Raw genomic sequence first — 20,492 nt, forward strand, 5'->3', positions numbered from 1 at the left:
GACAATGTTGAATTATCCAGATCACAGTCGAGTAAATAAAGGGGAACTTGCTTTATGACCTTGAAGCTTGATAAAACATCAGAAAATCCTAAAGCTACTTTTGGAGACAGTAAATGATCGTCGCTGAAGGCCGTTTTCCAGGAGACTGACGTCCTCCTCCGGCCCTTAGAACCTAATTCTTGCATAAAATCTGCTGCCTTGCTTTACAGTATGTCTCTGTGTATAAGTCTGCGCTAACGCTGTCATGGTGAGGGATTTCCCCTCAAGCTAACAGAGCTAAAAAAAAGTAGGCAGTAATGATGCTTTGGGAGAAATCATCCAACAAATGGCAGGTCTTGCATCACTGTTCTGTTTCTAGCTTTTACTGGATTTACTTTTCTCCCAGTGACGATGTTTGTGATTCTCCTTTGAAACTGCTGCATAAATAGTTATTTTATCCTGCTGTCAATCACGTCTGCCACGCCGTTTATTATTACTTAGCTTTGTAGTAGTCAGGTGGGACGATGCAGGGCTTATTTACGTGTGTTTCCAAAGCAAATCTAATCATAAGTCTGATGATGTTTTTCAAATTAACATATGTTTTTCACTCCTCCCTACGGTGAGCAGCTAATGTGGCTTTGTTAATCAGGTATTTGTCTCCTCGTGTGCTTTTATAGGCTCTAACAACATAATCGCTATATTTAATGATGTATTTATAATAAGGTAGTTGGCTATGTGTGTACCGACATGACCTATTTGCTCAGAATAACGTTGGGTGCTGACGCGCAGACACACATTTCGTTATCAGGTCGATTGGAATGGAAGATGTCAAACTTGATTCACTGGCATTTTCAACTGTGAAACCTTGGTTGATGGAAAAAAGCTAAGTGGTGAATTCTGACAGGATATTTGATAGCGGTAGTTTACTGAGGATGTAACCGGGGGAGAACCCGATGTGACCTCCTCCTGTCTGTTGTCACTCCTCCTATGGCGGCGTGTCCTCGTAACCAGTGGTAACGGCGGGGACGCATCTCCTGACAGACGCCTATTGTTCAGGGAATACGTGTCAGTCAATTTCTGACTCGCTGGTCGGGGCTAATCTGGAACTGCCAGCACACGCTGATTGGATTTCTGAAGGAGGAATTACCGCACATATTAACGTGTCGGCCATTCAGCGGACGCTCTAAGCCGAAGCCAAACACAATGACTGAGCGGATACGAGCGCGGCGGCGCGTTTGGGCCGAGGACGCGTCAGCAGAACGCGTGGCCCCGACGCGGCCGGTATCTGCCGTCGCACCCGGAGCTGCGCTTGTGATGCTGAGATTTGATGAGGAAGCGCCTGCTGTGAATCTTGACATGGCTGAGGCCGGCTTCACATTAGCGAAAGCATTTTAGAGACTCGCATTTTAACCGGCTACAGCGGAGATGAATTAATGAGAGTTGCCTGGATTTTCATCAGTGATAAATCCACTGATTATTTTGTTGATTAATGGTTTGGTCTATAAAATGTTACAGGCCTGTGAAAATGCAAATCGTGAATTCACAGACTGAGGAGTTAGCGTGAAATTTGCTCATTCAACCCAACGAGAACTAGAGATAATTAGTTAGATAAGGCAAAAAAAACAGAAAACCTACTAGCGAATGTCTACTTATTAATAATAGAGTTGATTATTATCTATTCTGGAATAAGTCCGACAGGCTGTGCCACAGTAACAAGACTAAGCACTGTAGGGCCTGAAGTCAAGTCCGATTATAATATATTTGCATAGACCAATAACACAGGCCACAAATGTGCCTCAAGGGGCTTTATCGTCTGTACAACACTCCCGAACCAGAGAAGGGAAAACTTCACAGTTACTGTATGTTTTACACACTTTGAACAGTTTGAACAAAACTCTCGAGACCTGAATGACTCGTGTCTGGGTTTTCACTTGACTTGGATTTGCCCTCAAGAACGTGACACTTAACTTAAGACTTGGCTTTGAGACGTTTGACCTTCCTGCTCAACAAAACGTCCTGGACCGGAGAAGAAAAGGCAAAGAGTGACTTTCCGCAGCCCCGATTAAATTAAAACGCGCGGCCCAATCACAGAGTGGCAGTAATCAAAGCGCATGATGAAACATTTTCAAGGTGCGGCAATTTCCCAAAGTGCAACAATAAAGCGTATCAAAGTAACGCTGGAAGAAAAGGCACTGATCTTCAACTAGTCAAAGTTAAAATAAAAGTAGCAGCTTGGATAATACAAGTGAAGCCTCCCGCGTGCAGGTTTATATACGCCCCCCCCCCCCTCCCGACTGCGGAGACGCGACGGGGCCTAAACCTGAAAACGCCTCCGCGGAGCTCAACACAGAGCACAGATGCGTAAATCACTCTAATATTCATTGTAGGAACAGGGAGGATGAACTCGTTCTCAAAACGCCGCGTTCAGGACGTTCAGCCGCATTATCGAATCTCCCTTCAAGGGACTCATCAAACATACAGTAGCCTGTTTAAGAAGCGGATAGTGGTCACGCCTCAGGCTGCACGTGTGAGCGAACACCAGATAAGGGCGTGTAGCTCGTTAACTCAATTATGCCGTTCGCCCGCGCCGTCTGTCGATGCATTACACAAATGGGGGATCGACTTTGCGAGTAGATATAAAGTCATCGTCGCTGACACGCGGGCCAAAGGAGACCCATTACACTGTAACTGCAGAGGGGGGGGGGTTCAGGGACGAGGCCACGTGGGTCGGCCGGGCCTCGCAGCAGGAAGAGCCGTCGCTAAATGTGTCGTTGGTTGGACGCGAGCGGGGAAACGACGGCCTCCGCGCGACACTCGAACGCAGCACGGGACGAGCGGCTCGCGGCAGCGCGTGGGGCCGACGGCTGCAGCCGAGCACCAATCTTAAGCCCGTTAATAAACTGTGGGATTCATGCGTGCTGTGTCATTTCCCCATAGACCCCCCCCCCCTCCCCCCACTCCTCCAGAGAGGCCTTGGAGAGCGGTTTAATTACTCAGCACTTTGCTCACAGGGAAGTGGAAAAACGCTGGTCGGACACGTCCTTATGCAAAAAATATGGGGCGCATATACAGAATATCTAGGCAGCGTGCACAGCATATAGGCATGCAGTGGCTGGACACACACACACACACACACACACACACACACACACACACACACACACACTTATACACACACAGATAAGCAGACGCTCACGTTCTTCCCTCCTGACAGCCAGCAGCCGAGCTCACGGGGGTGTTTTTTGTTTAAGTAAAGACTGGAGAGCCTTCAAAGCCCCGCATGAACACGCACTTATGTTCACGCATGTGCTCCCATGTGTTCCTGAGCGCGTTAGCATCTGCGCACACGTCTGGAAGCGGAGCGGCCGCGTGCACACATGTCGGCGCGCGGCGAGGCACTTGTGTATTCATTGAACAGGCAGCATGTTTAAGTCGCGGCGAGAGCGCGGGGCCGGTTGAATGACACGCGGACCGAGCGTGTGCGAGGGAGTGTGTGCACGCATACGCAGCGTTCTTAATGCTCTGCCTACCGGGGTGTGAGAAAGGCGAGAGCGGCGAGTGAATCAAAAGGAGGCGCCGCTGTGTGCGCGTGTGCGTGTGTGTGTGTGTGTGCGTGTGTGTGCCTGCACTCCTGACAACTCTGGCTGAGGTGTGTGTGCGTGTGTAGTAGATTCCCGTGCAGGGATAAGCAGCTTAAGGAAGGAGCATATTCTTTTCTAAGTAAATCTCATTAATTTTAATTAGCTGTATATTTAGCCTATACACCTGGATTGAGTGTAATTCTCTTTGTATATAGAAGCGAGCAGCGGGCAGAGCAGGTGAAATGACTCAGGTGGAGATTACATTAGCGGAGCTGCCTCACATTTGAATAATGTCCTGTTTTTGATTGTCGCGTACCTAAGGAGCATATCACGGGCAAATATGCATTCCCTTCATTTCCCGGCAGCACGCTCCATGTAGCGGGCCGAGCCTCGTCCTTTTAAACATTCACCTTTGTTCTTCCTCCCTGCGCGGTTTGCTTTCATTTTTTCCCCGGTCCGTGCACTTCATCATTAGCGTGCGCTCGCTCACTGTATGGACCCCTCTTGTTCACGTGCATTCCCCTGTCTTTCGCTCTCGGCCTCCCTCACCCTCCCGCCTTCACCGGGTAATCAGCTTATCCTATGTGTGTCCAAGCCTCTATGTCTGCGTTCCTTCTCTCTTTGTTTCCGATTCATTCAGCAGGAAGATTAGAGATGCCTATTTGGTGCCTTTGTCTTGGGCCGGCGCCGTAGCGCTCAGTTACAGTTGCGTGGCGGTGGCCTCGTCCCGTTCCTCAGGCGCCGGTCGCTCTCGAGGCCCGGATGCGGCAGAAACGGAGCGGCGGATTTCATTAAGGGGAAATGATGGCAATCGCTGTAGTCGCCATGTCAGTTGCCAAGTCATTGTATTAGCTAAGTACCCATCCAGGCTGCTGGTGTGAAAAGCATAATCACCTGGAACATAAAAGCGCAGGAAAAAAAATCCAATGTGCCGCAGGTGGAGAGTGCGAGATAGATTACAGGCTATTTACTCTATTTTCTATTTAAACATTTAATAGACTTTTCACCTCGCAACACACTGTAATGTTTTTGACTTGCATAAGCGCAACTGGCGGCAGCACGGCGAGGGGATGAGCGCTATTATCGGGAGGTTATCGGGCCCTTTGGACCGGACCGCCCGCAGAGGCGATCAAACCACGGCCGAGCGGAAATGCTGGATTCGCAAGCTGCAAACAGTGCAGAAAAGTCCGAAGGCTCCGAACTCGGGCATCCGCTCGGCGCCTCCAAAGACACCTACAGTACAGCGACGCACCCACATCCCCATCACTTCACACTCCTCTCCTCCTTCCGCAGCAGCTCCCGTAGTTGCAAACTGCGGCAGAAAAAAAAAAAATCGCACATCATCATTTTTGTTGCCTTCCAGGAAACAGTCATAAAAGACGACCTTTTCCACTTTGATGAAAACCAAATCCAGACACCAGCGCTCGCGCGTCTCATGACCTGCACCTGTCGTTCTGCTTCTGGTTGGCCACGCAGCCTCTTAGCGCTGCATAAAGTCTTCATCCAATTACAATGCAGCCACAAATGATGAAAACACGTACACTAAATGCCAGGTGCTGTATTAATGCAAAGGGCATTTAAATAATACAGGCTGACATTTTATTGCACATGTACATGGGAGTTATGAGCATTCAAGCAGCGTAGTACAATGCGATTGTGAGGCGTAAGGAGTGCAGCAGTGCAGTGGAACCATAAATGAACTGTTGCCAAACTAGAATTAATGACACCATCCAACGTCTCTGGTGCTGGAATCATATCTCAGTACGCAATAAACCTGCAACTAAAAAAATAAAAGAGTTTACTATGAATAGGAAACAATATTCAAAGCTGTATACTTTTAATATAAGTGTTTCAGATGATTTAAGATGATCTTCGAGAGAGACACGATTCAGAAACAGCTACGACAGGACACAGTCTCGAGGACTCTTGACAGGCTGGATTGTAAATCCACGCTGACACCAGATCAGCTAGTAAAGTAGAAGTGCCAGACTCTGTTTCAGGCAGAAAATTAAACGTTTTCCCACAAGTGATTTTGACTTAACAGCCATTTGTTGCTTTGTAATTGAAGGTCATTTACTGACCGGACTGTTTTTCAGTCGAGGTAGAAATAATATGTAAAGCTACACGTTTAGCAAAGAATGAGAGCTCCCACTAAGTAGCAAAATGAAGAAGCACTGGCTCTGTGATAGTATTACCTATGAGGCTCAATAAGACCCAACAGCCAATGAATGGACAGCGATATCCTCAGCAGAAACCAGTCTTAGGGGAATTCCCAAGACAGAACACAGGTGAAATAAAGTGGCTTTATGGTTGTGGTATCAGCGATAAGATCCCCCCACAGACACACTCCTCACCACCCGCTGAAGTGATGGCATCATCAAAAAGAGGCAATAAACTAGAGCAACCTCTGCTCTTTCATTGCTGGAGCTCCTGTGCTCGGGTGGAACCCTCAGCACTCAGACGCAATCGATACGAGCGCTGCGCTTTGCAGCCACGCACTCGCCCCTTCCGGCTCCCCGTCAAAGCTGCACGCGGCGCGGCGGCTGGCTCCAACGAGCAGCTACACCTTTCCAGGAAGCCCCTGGTCAGACCCACCATGCATCACTGACAGGATGGGTGATTTCCACCCCCACAACAATCAATTAAAACACCCGCCAGAGAATTACGCCAGATAACAGTAGAGAGGGGGCGGCGCGAGGGGACCCGATCAAAGGAAGCCAGCTGAGTGTGGAGTGCAATAATAAGGGCTCTTGTTGGAAACAAGGTGAATTAATTTATTCCGAGGCCGGCGTTGTCGCTGTTAGGTTTGTTTAATCGGCGCCGTCTCCGTGAAGTGACGGTTTAAAGCTGACAGCTCCGCGAGCGCGGGACCCCCAATTTCCTCGACCCCGAGTCGCCGCGGAGTGATGTGTCTTTTAAGTGCACCTGAGAGGAAGCAGAGTGTGTTACTGCTTTGCAAAACCTCAAGAGCTCTTCTCGCTCCCCGTCTGTAAATGGCATTTACTGTTATTATGATGGTAGCAGGCGAGATTGATCTGTTCTGATGTAATCTTGCGATGCCTGAGAGGGCCGGGGTGAATAAGATCTGCCTCAGATTGATGAGGTCTAATGGAGTCTCGTTTGGATGTTCCTGATACCTAAGATCCAACGACGCTGGCGTGCTGCTGCATTTTAATGACACTTATTTTAGCCACCAATGACTTGTCGGCGCTTGTAACTGGTACAGATGCGACTTTCTCACCCTGTCACCGAGGAACGTGTAGCGTTTCCCGCGTGTCTGAGGAGATGTATGAAGATAACATGAAGACGCGGCAGCGCGCGTAATGTGCGATGCCAATCATCTGCAGGGCTCTTGTGCTCGTGGTTGGAGTTTTGTTGGGAGTTTAATCAATCAGCCACAGCTCCTTAATTAATCGGCATGATGAACAGGAGAAATAATTGCTTTTCTGCCAGATGTGAATCTGTTACAAACTAATGGCAGCCAATCAGGATACAATTTATAATCACAAAAGTGATCTGGACGACAAACCACTTAAAGGAAGAATAAGAACACTAGACAGTGAGAGAAATGTGCCTTTGGATTTAAAAAGATAATAGGGAGGATGTTTGGAGGTCTTTTGTATGTTGTAGAGTGTGTTTTATGGGCTTAATTGGATACTGTGTCAGAATCACTAAAATACATTACTACATACTATTTTTTCTTACCTAAGTAATTGGTATGACCAGCATTAGAAGAATTAATTGCTCCTCCCCAGATGGTTCAGAATGAATCTGGAGAAAGCTAACAAGGTCCGTCTGCTTTTCCACTGAAGCAGCAGATGTCATTAACTGCAGCCCACGCTCAATATATTGATCTGATTGGAAAGTCGGGCCAAGTGACCGGTATCTGAAACAATTGGAAAAGCACTGGAGCCAGCAAATAGCCGGGGTCGAGATTGGAAAGCACTGGTTTCGCCCTTTGCCAAATGGAAAAATAGCTTAGGCTTCTTATTAATGTCACAGTGGCTAGGCTGTAATTCCCCCGGGCTCTGTGTACCTCGGCTTGTTAATGAGTCACTGCTTATCACTCAGCCTTGTTAACAGGCAGAGGTCTCCCATCCAAACCGCCTACTGCTATTGTGCGCTAGTCGTACTGCGCGTTAGCCAAACGCTCCCCCATCTTGGCACACAGGAAGTCGACAGTAAACAAGGGCAGCGCACACAGGAAGTGGGCACGCAGCCAGGCAGAAAGATCCGGCCCAGAGGGGCGGGGGCCCATTTTGTGGCAGGATGGAGGGAACCTCTGGCAAAGGCACGCAAACGCGACGCCTTCCCGCCTGTAAATCTCACCGCACTAACGATTGGCCGGCGCTGCTCCCATCCCTTAATCCTTATTCATTACTGGCCTCAGCTGGAAGCATCGAGACTCCTTCAGCTGTTCCGACAAGCGGAACTCGTCGAGGTAAATAAACTATTAGGCGTGTTTCTTGTCATTAGCGCAAACAGTCTCCCGGTGGCAGGGATCGGGCTACCGTGGAGCCAGAGCCAGGTGGCTGATGGGAAACACTGCCCACTGTGGCAGTGGACAGTCCGAGTACGTGGGTCAGCAGGACCCGAGCAGGACACAGCTGGTCAGGCACCCAGCGGTGCCCTTCTGACAGTCACTGTGGGTCCACGAACATCCAGCCGCAGAAAGGGATATGTCAAACGACGCGCAATTAGTGTCTCCCCGATTTGTTCAGTTGCTCTGAAGAAGCTGGGTCACGGATGAAGCCGGGAAAAAATCGGAGCTACTGCCGTCCTTTCCTGGCTTTGACGCGCTGGAAGTGGGCGAGCGGGGCGTTCGGGGCCCATCGGGAATTTAAGCGTTCATGACGTGCAGCGTGTTGGTTGCTGGATGATAACACACACCCTACAACGCGCTGGGGAATGTCCTTTTTCCCCCTCTTGCCTTCTTTAATAGATGAGAAGAGACAAACAGACTGCATGCTTCCTATTCACAGCGGGCTCAGTGCAGCACTGATGGGCAGTTCTGCTCATCTGCTCTCACATTGATTTGCTGAGCTAATCGCTTTTTTCCTCTCTGATACATAACGTTGAATTATTTATGCTAAGTACACCCTTTTGTTGCAGGGGCTCTTAGCCTGGAGATCTCCATTATGACGGCATTATGTGGCCGCCCACCCCACTCTACACCACCTTCTACTTAACAGCTATGCCGCTATGTCACAACAGCACCGATCAGAAAGATTGGAGCAGATGGGAGCGACGGACCAGTGCTTCGCAGCTCAAACTCAGCGTTTTCCCTCTGGCTCCGCAGCATCACTGTGTGCCACATTTCTAAAAGCTGTAGAACAATGAAAATAAAATTCATTTATATATAGTTTCCTGTCTGCTGACTTTTTGGCACGGCTCCTTGGTGTTGTACAGTATGGGAGGTCTCATAATAGCGGAGATTGTTGCTCGCCAGTGAGGAAATCTAGAACGCTGAAATGCAATTGTGTACTTTTTTTGATGCAAATCCACACTCTGATTTTAATTAAACTCTCACAAAGAAACTTTCCAAATACAAGTTAAAAAGCAACGTTACAGCATAAATGTTCTCGTGCAGTGTTTCGGGTCAGGTGTTTTATTGGTATTCTTTAAGATTTGATACTGTAGCAAAAATTAATGACAAAGAGACTTTGAGTATAACTTAATGGTTTACAACGTTCACACTGAAACTCTTTAGTCAGCACTCCATCGACACTTTCCTTCTCCCCTCAATTGCACTCTTTGACATGTTTTCTCATCTCCTAAACATTTTCAGACGACGCTGGATTAATAACTCCTCTTGACTGACATGATAATGTAAAACAGCGCCTAGGTGAAACCAAAGCAAGGATTGGTCATGCATGGTCAGGCCTCCCGCCGGGCACACCTTAATCAAATGTGACGCGCGTCTGAATGCGAGCCAAAATCATTTTCAAAGCCAAATAACAAAATAGCGCCTGGGTTTCAGTGACGAGCGACTCGCAGTCGGGGTCAGCGCTCTGACGAGGGGCTGATATGTCATCATCTGGACCTCAATCTGCTGATTGTTTGTGTGTTTCCCATCTTTAACGGCGTTCGGGGCTGTGACAGAGCATCATTTGCATTTGTCTAGCAGTGACCTGAGTGCAGGGGACATCCCAGAATATAAATCGCAAATACAAATCGTGGATTGTCTATTGGAGCCATCATTTTATGGCAAACGCTGCGCAATTAAATCCTAGCTGTAATGAGAAAATGCCAACAGGAGTGTACCTGTGTCAATCAATTGTGTATGGATCGAGGGCCATCACCGTGCACCATTATGCCACCGGCACACTGTGACCTCTGAAGGTTGTATTACCAGCAGCAAGTCACTTGAGCGTTATGTAATTGGAAAAGTACATTGAGCACAGTATTCCTATTCACTTGATGCTCACAGCGGGGATGATATCATTACAAAGTGCTTCTCTCATCAAATCCTCACTTACATCTGCTCTCCGTTGTGCCCAGCTCATCGCGGGTTGAGCTTCAGCCGTGACAGCGTCAGGTGCGTAAAGTGAGCACACCGCGATGCTATTTGAGCAAGTACTGCACAAGGTGATTACTGCTTATCTCCAGAGCGCGCGCGTGACAAAGGCGGCGAGATGCCGAGCGGGTGAACGTGACAGGGAGAATGCCGGCTTTCGTGCGGGTGGAGATGTCGCGGAGAGACGGACGGGAGAAGAAGAGCGAGCCACGAGGCAAGAGACCTGTTCTCCAGCGGGGCCTGGGGAGCCTGGAGTGTCCCATGTGCTTATTAACGGCTCTGTGATTCCCTTGTCATAGTACAGGAAACAGTGAAAATGCCGCCAGTCAACAGATAAGGGGCACCACCAGAGAGAGAAAGAGAGGGTCGGGAGGTCAGGGGCCCAAAGAGAGGCCGCGAGCCGGCGAGATGCACAGAATATGAATCAGATACATAAACTGGCAAATATGCTCACCGTAGAGGATGTTGCTGTGGACCACGGCTGCAAATAGTGCCGTCAATAAGCTGACACTCCATAATACTGAGGACGCTGATGGGAAGGCCATGGTCGCGCACACAGATCCGCCTGTCTCGCTGAATCCCCGGGAGGGCAGAGGAGCTCTGGAGTGTCACCTGCGGGGGAGAGCGGGGGAGAGCGAGGGGTGAGATAAGGAAAACAAGGCAGGCAGACGGATTGGCCGCTAATTGCGTCCCCAGCCATTGGCTGGCTGCTGCTGAATAAACGCCTGGCCCACCCGTTACTCACGCGTTGCTCCATGGGTATTCATCGATCTACTTGTGTCATAGCGTTCAGGGGAGCGATCGAGGAAGAGGTGGGGGTGGGGTGAGGGGAGGGGAGGTGGGGGAGCGGCGCTGAAGCCAATCAGCAGAGGAGATGATGGTGGCGGTGGCGCTGTGTACGTGGTAATGAGGGGAGAAGGGAGTTCATATTTCTGTTAATTTATTCATCCACTTTAACAAGCTGCGCGCGCTTTGGACAGCGCGTAACCGAGGCTGCAACTAACTCGCGCTAATTAGGCGGAAGCGCAAAGGAACCTTCCCCCAGTCGGTCGTGGGGAGAAAAAACAAAGGCGAGAGAAGGAAGGAGACGACGCCAAAGCGGCGACGCACCTGTCGCCCGCTGAGAATACGGCGCGCGCTCTGCACGCGCCTGAAGACGGACAGACGTGCATAATAGATGCTCAGGCGCTCGTTTTCTCCGTCTCTCAGACACACACACGCGCGAATGCGAGCGCGGACATTCCTTAAAATAGCAGAAGCCTGCGCCGAGGTGAGCCCTTGCTCCATCTGCGAGACGCTCCCTCACTGTGGCCGCGGAGAGTGGACCGTGGCTGGAGCGTTGCCTGTGGGACGGGCGGGTGGGGCGGGGACAGAGGGTGGGATGGAGGAGCCGGGTGGGGGTGGCTGCTGCCGCACACGGCGCGCGGCTGTGTTGCCTTTTTCGTGCAGAGCAACAGACCCAACACAGCTGGGAGGCGCGAGCGACTGGAGAGGAGTGCGGTGCGATGCGCGCACGCAGCCGGACAACAACAACACGTATTCAAAGAAATCAGACAAGGCTCGCGGACCGGACTACGGAGCGCTCCCGCCGCGCTGCCGCTACGGAGCACACACACGGGCACCTACCCAGAGCGCGCGCGCGCGCGCGCGCACGCATTCCTGGAGACGGACGGGAAAGCGTCAGCACTGACAGGTGTCTCGTGTCCGCCCCGCAGGCTACAGCCGAACCCCGGACAATTAGACAAACTGCGAAGCGACGCGCGGCGATGACCGCGCACACACACACCGTTATAATCCGCCTCCGGAGTCGGGGTTTGTTGGCGCTGGTTTCCAATAAGGTCCCCAGTAGAGTCCCTCCTTTGATGCGCAGCAGCCGCTCGTCCGGAGCCTCCTCTCAATCTGCTTTTATCGACTTTTTATCTCCTCGTTTCTTCTCCCGACTCCTTGTTTTTCTCGCTTTTTCCCTCCGCTCTCTCTCACTCCCTCGCTGTTTGTATCTCTATCTCTCAGTCGCGCGCGCGCTCGCTCTCTCTCTCTCTCTCTCTCTCTCACTCTCCACGGCTACCGTTCACTGCAGCAAAAACAGTCTGAAAGACGAGAGGGAGGGGAGGGGACAAGGAAGGGAGGGATGGACGGAGGGAAGGGGGGGGGGGGGGATTTTAATACGATTTGGCCCGTACCACCGGGAGAACAGGGCCAGAGCAGGGGCCTACTGGCTGAGAGCAACGTGAAGAAGATGGAGCAGATAGAGACGTGTGATCTCACTCTACCCAAAAATATCAGCATAATGTTTCTATAATACTCCACAGTGAGTGACCTTATCTGGCTTTATGGTATTTTATTATCTCCTGTGGTAGCAGGAGATAATAAACGCGTCGTCTGAAGGTCCGATATCAGTAGGTCTTGTTTGGAGCTACAGTTGTAATCGCAGGATTGAGCCTACATTTCTCCGGAGGTGACGCAGCACAGGCCATGGGAAGTTGACTGTCACAGCTCTCAGTGGCCCATAATGTCGCCCTTATCATTGATATTATGGAGCTATTAGTCCTATCTTACAGACAGACACACTGCCATTTCCCGTAGGCCTGATCATTTGCAAAATGATAACGATATGACGTTGTGGGACTTTTTCTCCACAAACCTCAATGTGTCCAGTTAACAGGAGTTCTAAAACGTGTGTGACGTCAAGCCTCCACATGATAACGGGTGTGCTCAAAGACTCGCTGGACGGTCCATGTAGTTGTGACCATTCACGCATCAGGCCCATTCGGGACTCAGGATGTGAGGGAGGAGGGGGAGGACTGGGGGGAGGAGGAGGGAGGGTGTTGTTCAACTTGCCAGAGAGGATTAGGGATTAGTTTTACTGGAGGATTAGGTCTGTGTGTGGGGAGGCATGATGGGGTTAAACATGGATGGCGGCAGCCGCACGACAGCCCCAATCAGCGGTGGCGGCGACAAACCGAAACCGGGGAGGTGAGTTTAAGGGAAATACTTTAAAAAAATAGCCCAATCAAAGCGACGGGGCGTCGGGACGGTCTGGAGGAGTCCAGGCGTTTCCAGAGATCTTCAAGCAAGCAGCTGCTCTCCCACACGGACGGAATAAACAGTGCTGCTCTGGGCTCCCATGGACGGGCTAATGTGGGTTTTTCTAAAGCAAGAAACTAAAATCCACCTTCAGGGGTCCTTGAAATGATTCCCGAAAGGTCCACACTCTGATTTCACTAAAATATATTACGACTAGTGAAAGTTATTACTCTACTGGCACCGCCACATTGCAGTATTATTAGAAATAAAAATCTTGACAGACACCGATTTCTGACACTTTCAGAGTCATTTATGTTCAAACTAAATCAGAGTCTTTATCTTTCCCGCGTCTCTGAACGCAGCATCTGGCGTCATTAAACGCTTCTTATGAGGACGGACGACGCTTTAAATGCGTTGCTTTGAGTGGCCAGCCGCAGGTGCAGAAATCGTGCGCGAACCCGTGTGTGCGCGCGCACGCGTGCGTGTCTGCTGACTTTAGGGCGGCGAGGGTGCGCGGGACTGTGCGGTCCTGCGGTGCATACGTGATGACCGCATGCGACCGCAGCGCCCGGGCGCGCAGCCTGAACAGTGGGAGCCTCGCAGCGAAGCGGGGGCACAGTAAAACCTGCATATTAACGGCGCTGACCTCTGAACAGCGACACAGGCCTCTTTAAAATCTGAGTTTATGTAACGCGCATCCATGGTATCTGATGCCAAAACGGCCTCGTAAATAAATAAACAAATGTGACAAGCGTGTGTGGTTTTTCCTCAGTCTTCTTCTGAAGTAAAATAACCTAATTTCAGGCACATCTCTGCCGGGACTCGAACCCGGAGCCTCTGGATTAGAAGTCCAGCGCGCTATTCCATTGCGCCACAGAGACCAGGACGCGTTAATTTCGATCAAAACCGGGTTTATACTCCGGCCCTGCCCAGCATCCTGTGCATCCGTCAGCATCAGGACCGCAGCCCCACGGAAAGGGAATCCGCCGCCCGGTAGGGGGTGCTGCCGCCGCGTAATCATTGGGCGCTCGAAGCCTCATGGAGACTATAAAGGTCCCCGCTTTTCGCACCCAGTTGCTTTTACCCAAGTTATGTCATCAAAACAAACAAACGGCGATATTAGAGGTGAAACAGAAAGATGGAACATGCTATTTAAATGTATTAATACCTGTCATTCCAAAGAGGGAATAGCTCCAGTAAACTATTTGAGTTTAACAACCTAAGATTTACTGTAAACCAATCCAGAGGATCAAGACACACACCCTGCAGACTGCGAGCAGGTTCCGGCTCGGAAGGAAATGAACTAGACTCGTAGAGAATCAACCAAATACCTAATCACTGCAATCAGACACGTCACATAGCGGCAGCAATTTTGTAAGTGCTGGTGTTACAGTGGCAATCATTTCAAGCTGACAAATATAGAGCTGTTTGTCCAGTAACAAAGCTGATACGATGCCGAGGGGAACAGAACGACATTAAATTCACTCTAATTCTATGAACACTGAGCTATAGTAGAGGCCTTTGTCATGTCCTTCACAAGCATCACGTTTGATCATATGAGGCAGGATAATACATTTTTTCATAAGCAAACTGAAAAGAAAAGCAGTGACATTCTTCCAATATAATAAAGCTATTTTATTGCAGGTAACCAGACTAAGTGGCCACATTGCTTCTTCCAAAGCATTTTAATATGATCCAAATTGACATTTTAAAACCATTTGGTACAAACAGCATTGGTGTAGCCGTCTCCCTAAAATGCTTACAGAACCCCCCTGCATAAATGAAGCTGCATCTGACGTTACATGGCGACTTGCGCTTATTTACACTGCAGGACAAAAGCTGTTCAGGTGCAGTGTGTATTTCTGTGCAGCTCAGTGGGGGGGAGCCTGGGGCAGGCTGGTGGTGAGAAGACAGTTCACATACACAGCTTCCACCGCTGAGCTGCCTCTCCGCAGATCAGCCCCGCTCTTTCCTGATGTTAAAAATGCATCTGAGCATCTGTGGCCTGGAGAAGGTAAAATATGAATGACAGGCAACAGTGAGCAGGCACTGCACAGACACAAACACACAGTCCCATGGACACAGACGACAGACAAGGCACACGCTGACAGTGACTGAGCACTCAGGGAGAAGAAAACTGATTAATGAAGTTGACGTCAAAGCAATATTAAACAAATTACATTACATAACATGTAGGACATGTCTAAATTTGGTCAATGGTTGTTGTTCACACCGGGAGCAAGTGTGAAATAAAGTAGGTCACATTTGCATGCACTTTGCTCTCCTGCTGCATTGATGACCCTAAAGCTTTGCAATTAATTCCAAGGGACAAAGCATCACAACACCTTTTCCATATACACCACAACATAATCCTTTATTCAATATTTGGATTAAATGAGGCCTGCAGTACGCCAGAAGAGAACATAAACACAAAAATCCCACAGTGCACCCAGTCCATATTCCCTTCAACTCCCCCGTCTCCATTTTCTCTACTCATCTCGCCTCATCTTGAGCTCAGAGCGAAAGCAAAGCTACGGTGGTGATGATGGACAGACCAATAACTGTGTAGCCACTGCGGTAGACCTCTGGGATTTTGAAGCCTTTGCCGATGTCCCAAAGCTGATTTAAATAATAATAAACAAATAAAGGAGAGAGAAAAAAGACCATTTAGAAAAAGAAGTACCATCAGTTTATATATCTAAAGAAATGTAATCTATTTTCTATTAAAATGAGTAAAGCAAACAATAACAAATTGCATGAAAGCCTGTCTATCAAACAAATGGGCACCAGACTTTGTAATAGCAATTATACAATATTTATAGGGAAAAAGACAATATTTACTAGGTCTGTAAAACGAATTAAGTCTTACCAAGTGCCGAATGCCGTTGTAGGTGTGATAGGAAACAGGGAAAACGATGCCAAATTTAGCCAGCCCAATGAGATAGGGGCCAACCGACAGTGAACGGATCAAGTCCAGGTAGTATGGATAACTTTCCGGTAAGACCAGCGCTGCCACCGCAAAGGCTGAGATTGCTAAACACAGACAAGTAGCAGATAGACATGAAACCACAGAAATGAGAGATGTACGTGAATGAGCTTTAGAGAAACACACTGTCCATGCATTCCTGAGAGAGAGAGAGACGGTGAAAGGTGAAGCACTAACGCATGAAAAGGTCTTAAAAAAATTCATCTCTGCTGGATTCATTTAATGAACCACTAAACCACCAGACAACACTCATCAGAGACGTTTAAACACCTGAAAGTCTGAACTGTGTAAAGACCTTCTGTTGAGTATTAAATGAAGGACAGCACCCATTAGATTTTTTTAAGCTTAACTTTTTTCTATAATTGGGGAGATTAAAAAAGGTCTAATGGTAACAGAAACATATCATTCAAGGTGAACCTACAAAGTAGTTATGAAACATTAAGAAGACAAATAGAACAGTTACATGAGTAAAAAAAAAAAACAAGAATATGCTTACATTGAACATTTGACCAGACCACCTTTTAATTTGTTTCGAAAAATGTCATTAATATAGCAGCAGGATTTCTGAATGTTACAAAAAAGCTCAATAAGTACTATATAAGTATATTACATTTTTTTATTTTTAGATAAGGTGGTCTGATAGCTCAGTGGGTAGCGCATGGGCCTGGGAAGCAGCAGGTCGCAGGTGTAATCCCACCAGGGCTTCAGTTGTGTCCTAGAGTAAGACACATTGCACTAGCTCCCCGGGCGCCTTGCACGCCAGCCCACTGCTCCCCCAGAGGATGGGTTAAATGCAGAAGACCAATTTTGTTGTGACATTGTAATATATGATAATGATCATTTAAGGCTTTTTTTCTTTCTTTATTAATTAAGCTGTAGGTGAAAGTTAAAGCAAACAAGACTTAATGTTTTAGTATGTAGCAGTTGAGAGCACTGACCTTTATTGAACCCATTAGCATGTAAACAAACCCAAACCCAGCATTAAGGCATGGTATGTGAGGATTAACAGAACTGATGCGAGAGGCCACATTAACACGTGTTCAGCCTTTACACCAGGCAAATGATTAAAAGCCATTAGCAGCAGAGTTTCATTTTTACATGCAAGCGGTTGAACTGTACCGAACAACTCCTGTTTTGCAAGGCCGGTAAATGCTCTTAGCAAAAATCAATAGCAATGAATTAATATGTCCTTTTCAGGGTCAGTCAAAACTGTCAGCAGCAGAACCAGCAAGGCATCTCATCAATGTTAAATAACTACACACAAAGTTCACATATACTGTATTATGAAACACTTTCTCTATATGTAAAATATTTAAGGCAAGTTCCAGATGAACAAAAAATGAATAAGAGAACAGAAAAACATTCACTAGCATATCCTAAAAAAGGTGTGTTACCTCCACTGAGTCCCAGTCCAGTTCCTCTGTGTGTGATGGACATCGCCATTGGGACAGACCACCTGAAACACAATAACAATACATTACTAGAACATGTGCTATATAAAACATTATACAAACTGCAACCTGATGGATCCAACAGCCACATTCAGACTTTCAACTGAGTTTTAAAAACAGGTAAGGCTGTAACTGACAAGTGCAATAACTGTGTTGCAGTTGAGAAATGAAAAGAAAAACACTATTTCCTAGCTACAAGCAGCAACACTAACTCAGAGTTTCACAAACCCACAATAAAATGGCAAGCCATTTTAGATGAACGTTGGTAAGCTCATGCCTTCACTTAAGATCTCTGCACAAGGAGCTAATGCACTTGTACCGAGGATCAAAATAAAAGCCATTACCATTGAATCTAGACCTATGATAAGAGGTGCCACTCGTTATTTAAAGTAAATTTCTCACTATGTCCTGACTATAAAGTAGACATGACAAGCTGCCCAGAAACCTCAAAAAATATCAGTAAGGAAACCTGGGTTTAATGACTAAAGTAGTCACTAGTTCAGGTTTCAGGACTCTAATATTAACCTGAAAGCCCATTAACATGTGCTTAATGTATTATTTGCCATGCAAATCTCTGGTAATGGTGGCTTTTCTTGTTAATTCAAAAGGATTAAAATGATTTAATTACTTGAATTTCCTTTAGCAGTTACTAATAATTTCTACTGTAGTCCACAAGTAAAATGGAAATTCAATAAAAAGCTGAAAATTGACCATAATGTGAATAACTGGCTACACCGTTATGAAAGCAGAAATTATAAAACATGAATAGAGTATCTTAGGCAACTGCATTATCTCCATCCTTTAATTTAGCCTTTTAAACATTTTCTGACAAAAAGAGAACACAGGCTAAATTCTGCAGTGCATGCAACACACAGAACGTACTTGTAGATAGTCAGATGGGGAGAAACAGGTCGATTTAATTTGGCATTTTTGTCCCAAAATTTGTTCATCTCTTCCTTTGCTGTGGTTCCCATTGGAGCTGCACTGCAATCGTAAGAAAAGGAAAATAAGACGAGTTACGATAAAAGTTACAGGACACATGTTAATATGTGCGTATCTTTTCTATATCATTACTTAAAGCAGTAGCGGTTGAATATAAAACATTGACCTAGATTTCACAAAGACAAGCAGACTTACTGTCTGTAGAGGACCCCACACTGTGGTCTGGAGAGCAAGACCCCCTGACGAACAAACGTCCTAAAGACAAAAGGCAAGAAACTACTGTTAGACTTGCTACCCATATTTAGTGCATATGGGTTAAAACTAACACTAAAAAGCATATGATAGAACTAAATATACCAAAAAAATCTGAAACAGCATTAGGAAAACTAACATTAAGTGGTAAATGGTGTTCAACATGTTATTTATACCTTTGATCATATGATTAGCATTATGCATAACCCCATTATTACATTACCTGTAAGAGCCAGTATGTATTACTACTGGTTGTTCTGTAACTGACTGCGAGTGCAACCGCAGGTTAATAAGAAAAGATAAAAAATAACTTAAATTAAATCTATATCATGCAAAAACCGGAGCCATCTAACTTCTAGGAATAACGACATACATTAAATTAGATTAGCCCAATTCCCGCGTTGCTAATCTTCCACAGGTACGACCAGTACAAAGATCAATCACCCCTTAACTTCCTGCTTGGTTTATATCTTGATAGCGTGTTAAAGGCAAAGGCACTTCAGTGCAGCTCTATAAAGATATACTTAACTCTTAATCCCAAATCTGATTTATTTATTTCTTTGTACACTCAACCGAACCAAATCGCAAAAGGCTTAGTCGACATCACAAAACGTTTTACTTTACGCACAAACACAATACAAATAATCTGTTGGCTCAGAGAAGTCAGATATTAAACTTGAGCCCGCATCTGTGTATGAATTATGGATTTACTTAGATAATATCTATTACATTCAATTTCAAAGTCAGAATTATCTCAGTGACTCTGACACATTCACGATTAAGAAATGAAACCTAGCGTGACAACCACAAAATACGTTTATGTCATCAATGACTAACAGTTAATTTTAGAGGTGGCAACTGAAACAGTTTCAGCCCGTTAACATTATTTGTTAAGATAAACATTCATTCTGTTACCTTTAAATAACCCAAAAGCGCTAGCGTTAGCCGCTAGCTAATGTCAGCGACAGCTATGTCGCACGAGAAATACGAAACGGCAGAGATAACAACATAATATAACAAGCCAAACTCGTGCAAAATGCCCACAGACGTAAAGCGTCTATACAGTAACTGCTTTTGTCTAATGTAATAACCCTGCAAAACAATACAATAAGATGTAACCAAGCTAAAAGTTATGTAGCACAGATGTACTGACCTTAATATCAGCGCCATGTTTGATGGGCAGTAAACGGAAGTGACGTATGCGGAAGTTGTGAATACAGCGGCACCTGACTTCAACGGGACCGTTAGAAGAGGTCAAGGCGGGTGAAAACGACCGTGACCGATTTTCTGGCTGTTTTTTTAGACCTTTACGTAATACTGATAAGTCTGTCGTTACTGGCCAAGGTAGTCTGCGGGCAAATAATGCACATGTACGCTTAATTAAATAATTATCTGCTCTCAGTTTAAATAGATTATATCGGTAGGTTATTAAATACATTCTTCATAGTCTAGTACAGTTTACCTTGAGTATTTTTCATTTGTGTTGCTTACTTTAGTTTAAGTCTTAAATTAACCCCGTGTGTGGCCTGTGGGAGGAAGCTGAGTAGCTGAAGTAAATCCACACATTGGGTTATGTTGGATCCTAACAAGTCCATGTGGACATCTGACTACTACAGTCAGTGCATAACTAACTATGGAGTAGAAAAATGAAAACATGCAACAGAGACACTGTTTGCAAGGAGACAAGTGAGGGAAACTGCAAAGAACAATAATAAGAAAAAAAAAACTGCTGATGAACCAAGAAACATGCAAAAGCACCC

General features: G+C 46.7%; 2 protein-coding genes, 1 long non-coding RNA gene and 1 other non-coding gene across 5 annotated transcripts in view; 1 reads left to right on the forward strand and 3 right to left on the reverse strand.

The window, feature by feature from the left end:
• Window positions 1–12,141, reverse strand: part of cadm3 (cell adhesion molecule 3) — a 66,309-nt gene extending 54,168 nt beyond the window's left edge. The window contains exons 1-2 of one of the 2 annotated variants that reach the window (XM_029131989.3): window positions 11,864–12,141; window positions 10,532–10,689 (exon numbers count right to left, since the gene is read on the reverse strand). In XM_029131989.3, the coding sequence (XP_028987822.1) occupies window positions 10,532–10,622 (91 nt within the window). In that variant the 5' untranslated portion in view covers window positions 10,623–10,689; window positions 11,864–12,141. Of the gene's footprint in view, window positions 1–10,531; window positions 10,690–11,703; window positions 11,724–11,863 lie in introns of those variants that run through there. The other variant, XM_055503563.1, reaches the window with a different exon arrangement.
• Window positions 7,595–8,922, forward strand: LOC121201806 (uncharacterized). Its single transcript, XR_005896938.2, has 2 exons — window positions 7,595–8,001; window positions 8,673–8,922. It is a non-coding gene; the product is annotated as an uncharacterized LOC121201806 (long non-coding RNA).
• A 1,767-nt stretch (window positions 12,142–13,908) lies between the features above and the next one.
• On the reverse strand, window positions 13,909–13,982 carry trnar-ucu (transfer RNA arginine (anticodon UCU)). The gene has a single exon. It is a non-coding gene; the product is annotated as a tRNA-Arg (tRNA).
• Window positions 13,983–15,456: 1,474 nt separating this feature from the next.
• Window positions 15,457–20,021, reverse strand: sdhc (succinate dehydrogenase complex, subunit C, integral membrane protein). The gene is made up of 6 exons (XM_029132022.3): window positions 19,886–20,021; window positions 18,676–18,735; window positions 18,421–18,522; window positions 17,482–17,543; window positions 15,971–16,134; window positions 15,457–15,720 (listed from the first exon to the last, which is right to left on the reverse strand). The coding sequence occupies exons 1-6, from the start codon at window positions 19,900–19,902 to the stop codon at window positions 15,616–15,618; spliced, it is 510 nt and encodes a 169-aa protein (XP_028987855.1). The 5' UTR covers window positions 19,903–20,021; the 3' UTR covers window positions 15,457–15,615.
• Between the last annotated feature and the right edge of the window lie 471 nt (window positions 20,022–20,492).

The sequence above is a fragment of the Betta splendens genome, chromosome 17 (assembly GCF_900634795.4).
Source record: "Betta splendens chromosome 17, fBetSpl5.4, whole genome shotgun sequence".
NCBI classification, from domain to species: Eukaryota; Metazoa; Chordata; class Actinopteri; order Anabantiformes; family Osphronemidae; genus Betta; species Betta splendens.